General features: G+C 35.4%; 1 protein-coding gene across 1 annotated transcript; it reads left to right on the top strand.

Annotated features, from left to right (window-relative positions):
• Nucleotides 1-277: 277 nt before the first annotated feature.
• Nucleotides 278-4,307, top strand: LOC145011796 (uncharacterized). Its single transcript, XM_078970534.1, has 7 exons — nucleotides 278-1,072; nucleotides 1,256-1,450; nucleotides 1,514-1,665; nucleotides 1,945-2,446; nucleotides 2,765-3,877; nucleotides 3,985-4,182; nucleotides 4,275-4,307. Exons 1-7 carry the CDS (start codon nucleotides 278-280, stop codon nucleotides 4,305-4,307), a joined length of 2,988 nt encoding a protein of 995 aa, XP_078826660.1.
• The last annotated feature ends 452 nt before the right edge of the window (nucleotides 4,308-4,759 follow it).

Here is a 4,759-nt window from a genome sequence, read left to right as displayed (position 1 = left end):
AGATTGAAGAGGAAGTTTTGGATAAAATGGAAGAGGATGATAAGATTGTGAAGACAGTTGCTAATCAAAATGTTGATAGTGGTGATGCTGGAATGGGTTCTAATGAAAGCAAGAATAACAAATTGATTTCTTCAATCAAGGGAGAGGGGAAGAAGAAAGGAAATGAAAGTAATAAAGTGAATAAAGATAAGTTGGAGTTGGATAATAATAGAAGTAAGATGGGGAGTTCTCAGGCATTTGAGGAGGTAAATGCCAAAAATTATATTATTTCCCAATGATGTCTGTTGGTGCTTGGAATGTTAGGGGATTGAATAAATCTGTTAAGCAGAAGGAGGTTATTGATGTTATTAGGTGTAATAACCTTGGTATTTGTGCTGTGATTGAATCTCATGTCAAAATCTTAAATCTCAAGAGTGTTTGTGCTAAGACTTTTGGGCAGTGGGATTGGATCTCTAATAATAATAGTTGTGAAGCTGGTACTAGAATAATAGTGGGGTGGAATCCTATACTTTTTGATGTGATTCTGCTTTCTCAATCCAAACAGGTTATTCATTGTTATGTTAAATTGTGTAATTTGGATCTTGGCATGTATTTGTCTTTTATATATGCTGCTTCGAATTATATTGAAAGAAGATTACTTTGGGATAATTTGAAAAAACATAGTTTGGTTGTTAATAGGGAAGCTTGGGGTTTATTAGGTGATTTTAATGTTGCTATAAAACCTTCGGAATATTCTGAAAGCTGTTCTAGAACTCCTAAAGGAGTTGAAGATTTTGTTGATTGTTTGAGTTTTATTGAAGTGGAGGACTTGAAGTCTTATGGGTTTCAGTTTACATGGAACAAAACTCCTATGGGTAATATGGGGCTGTTGAAGAAGCTTGATAGAGTTATGGTTAATCAAAAATTTATGTCGAACCATACTCTTGCTCATGCTGTCTTTAAACCATACAGAAATTCGGATCATTGCCCTGCTATTTTAAATTTTCCTGGTAACAAAGTGAAGTGGAAACCTTCTTTTAGATTTGCAAATTTTATCTCTGAGAAGGAGGAATTTCTCCCTTTGGTTAAGGAGGTTTGGGATAAGAATATTAATGGTTTTTTTATGTTTAAAGTGACACAAAAGTTGAAGATTCTCAAAAAACATTGCAGGGAGATGTGTAATAAATATTGGGGAGCTGGAAAAAGAATTCAGAAGTTATGAAAGGATTTGGAGTGTAAACAACAAGATATTGACAATAATCCTTTTGATTGCAAGATTAGGGAAGAGCATGCTAATATTCTCTTAGATTTTAATATTGCTTGTAATGATGAAGAAAAGATTCTTGCTCAGCATGCTAAAATCAAATGGTTACAGGATGGGGACAATAACTCTAAATTCTTTCACAAAATTGTTAAAAGCAGGGGTATCAATAATCGTATTCAGATGGTTCTGAATGAAGATGGTCGTTGGGTGAGTGGGAAGGCTATGATAGAGAAATTTGTGTCTCATTTTAATAAGTTTTTGGGATGTAAGGATGATACTGATTTGTCGGGCTTAAATGATGAGTTTTTTCCTAAAAAATTGGACAGTAGGGTGGCTGTTGATATGATTAGAGTGGTTACTGATGAAGAAATTAAATTAGCGATGTTTGACATAGATGACAATCGTGCCCCTGGGCCTGATGGGTATTCTTCAAAAAATTTTAAAAGTTCTTGGAGTATTGTTGGTCCAGATGTTTGTAAGGCTGTGAGAGAATTTTTGGACTGGTAAATTGTTGAATGGGATTAATGCCACGAGAATTGTTCTGGTCCCTAAAGTTGAGGTTCCGAGGAAAGTGTCTGATTTTAGACCTATAGCTTGCTGTAACACTTTTTATAAGTGTATCAGTAAGATTATAGTGAATAGAATTAGAAATTGTTTGGGTGATATTGTAAGTAATAACCAATCACTTTTATTCCTGGTAGATCTATTTTGGACAATATTCTTCTTGCTCAGGAGTTGATGGTGGGGTACAAAAAAAAGAGAGGTACCCCTAAATGTACGATAAAGATTGATATACAAAAGGCTTATGATACGGTGGATTGGGATTTTCTTAATAGAGTTCTGCAGGGATTTGGGTTTCATCCAGTCATGGTTAAATGGATTATGGCTTGTGTTTCTTCCCCGTGGTTCATGCTCAATTTTAATGGTGAAGATCATGGGTATTTTGAAGGAAAGCGTGGGCTTAGGCAGGGAGATCCTTTATCTCCTTACCTATTTACTATAGTTATGGAGGTTTTCAATATTATTATGGGTAAGCTTATTGAAGATTCTTTGAATTTTAAGTTCCATAGTAAGTGTTTGAGCCTCAAAATTTCCCATTTATGTTTTGCTGATGATTTGTTAATTTTTTCTTATGGTAATGGGAATTCGGCCAGAATTATAAGGAATGCCCTTGATGATTTCAATAAGATTTCAGGGCTGAAGGTTAGTATGGAAAAAAGTCAGATTTATTTCAGTTGTGTTAAGCCTAATATGAGAAGGATTATTTTGGGTATTCTTCCTTATGAAGTTGGGAAATTTCCGTTTAAATATTTGGGGGTTCCTATGTGTGTTACTAAATTGTTTGATAGAGATTGTAAAAAGTTAAATGAAAAGATTAAGTTGAGAATTTTCAATTGGAAGTGTAAAACCTTATCTTTTGCTGGCAGATTGCAACTCATTAATTCGGTCTTAACTTCTATTCATGTTTATTGGGCTTCTATTTTTAAAATTCCAATTGCTACTATTAATGAGATTGAGAAGATGTGCATGAGTTTTTTATGGGCTAATGGTGAGATAGTCAAAGGTAAAGCTAAAGTTAAGTGGCTTGAAATTTGCAAACCCAAGGAGTATGGTGGGCTGGGAATAAAGAATTTGAGGAAATGGAATGATGCTTTACTTGCTAAACATGTTTGGAATGTGGATAATAACAAAAATTCCCTGTGGGTGCAGTGGGTGAGAATCAATTATATAGGCAGCAGGAATTTTTGGGATATTCTGCAGAAAAAGAGTATGAACTGGACATGGAAGAGATTTTTGGAGATAAGGAATACTGTTAGGCCTCATGTTATTTCATGTGTGGGTAATGGGAGGAACACTTCTTTATGGCATGATTGGTGGCATCCAATAGGTATCCTTTGTACTTTTATCCCTAGGAGAGAGTGGATTAGTAATGGTCTTAGTGATTCTGCTTTAGTTTGTGATGTTCTTGAGTTTGATTCTTATTCATGGCCGGTTGAATGGGTTAATAAGTTCCCTGGATTGACTGAAGCTCCTATGTTTTGTATTGATTCTAATTTGAATGATGTTGTTGGATGGAGGGATAAGGGAGGTATATGCAGAAAATTCTCATGCAAACAGGTGTGGAATGATTTGAATAATTTTGGGGATATTGTGCCTTGGTTTGATCTTGTTTGGTATAATAATTGCATTCCTCGCAACTCTTTTATTTTATGGTTGGCTGTCCTGAACAGATTAAAAACTCAGGGTAGGGTTAGAGGATGGGAATTGGCTGGTAATTTGCTGTGTCCTTTTTGTGATAATGTGCCTGATTCGCATAACCATTTATTCTTTAATTGTGAGTATTCCTCTAGAATTTGGAAATATTTCTGTAGTAAAGTGGGGTTAATTTTGAGAACGGTTGAATGGAATGATCTTATTTTAATGTTGAGCAGAATGCTTAAACTGAAGACAGGTGAGAATTTGATCATTAAATGTATGATTGCTAGCTGTGTGTCTAATATTTGGAGAGAGAGAAACGCTAGACTTTTTGGTTCTAGCAGAATATCAGTTGAGGGGGTTATAGCTAGTATTGAGAATGAGATTCGTTTAAAGCTGATGGGATTAAGGAAAAGAGTTAAAATGATCAATAATAAGGTTTGTTTGATCTGGGGTATTTCGGGAATTGAGAATGTTGAATAATGGAGATCATTTTCTGGTTTTGCTGTTTGGAGTGTGGTTGGTTATGGTTTTGGGTTTGGCAGTGGTGGCAGTTAAATAAGGATGATGTTATTAATGGTATATGGTGGGGGTATTTTGGGAATAAAAATATGCACAAAGGAATTGACGGAATATGTCACTGGTTGGAGAGTTTACTCTTAAATCATGTGACTTGTACCTATGGGATTTGCTGTTTGGATATGATCTTAATTGAGATTACCCAAATAGAGAATCCTAGACATGTGATTGATGCCATGTCTAGTATGAAACTTAATTTGATTCACTGGTGTTTTGGTGTTATTTTCTTGTGTTTCTTTTTGAGTTTGTGGTGCAGAAAGGCGAAGCAAAGGTTGGTGGTGGGCAATAGCTGTGGAGAGATTATGGATTCCCTGATGAGGACTTTGAAGGATCTAAAGGACAAGGATTGCGACAGGAGCTTTGGGACTAGTTGTTGTGAGGGGCTTTCCTGTTTTCTCTTTGATGTTATGTTTATTTGTGGTTTAGTTTATTGGGATTTCCTTGTTTTTTGTGGTTGGTGGGTTTTGAACTTGAGGGTTTTTTTCTTAAAGGTTAGCTTATGGACTGAGGGTTTTTTTAAGGGCCTTACCCCTTGCTTTGGTTTCTTTATCTTTTGGAGGTTTGGTTGGAGCAAGGGGGTGAAGTTACCTTTTTTCCCTCTTTCAAAAAGTTTTTGGGCTACCTTTAAGGATTTTAGGGTGTTTTGGGGTTGTGAGTGGTTATTGCTTCTTATTAGGAAATAGTTTGGTAGTTGGTTATGGATAGGATGGTTATATTTGTATTTTGTTTGATGTTTTGTTC

The sequence above is a fragment of the Lactuca saligna genome, chromosome 1 (genome assembly GCF_052625555.1).
Source record: "Lactuca saligna cultivar CGN05327 chromosome 1, ASM5262555v1, whole genome shotgun sequence".
Lineage (NCBI taxonomy): Eukaryota > Viridiplantae > Streptophyta > Magnoliopsida > Asterales > Asteraceae > Lactuca > Lactuca saligna.
The sequence above is the reverse complement of the archived record's forward strand: the minus strand, read 5'-3'. Positions and strand labels throughout refer to the sequence as shown.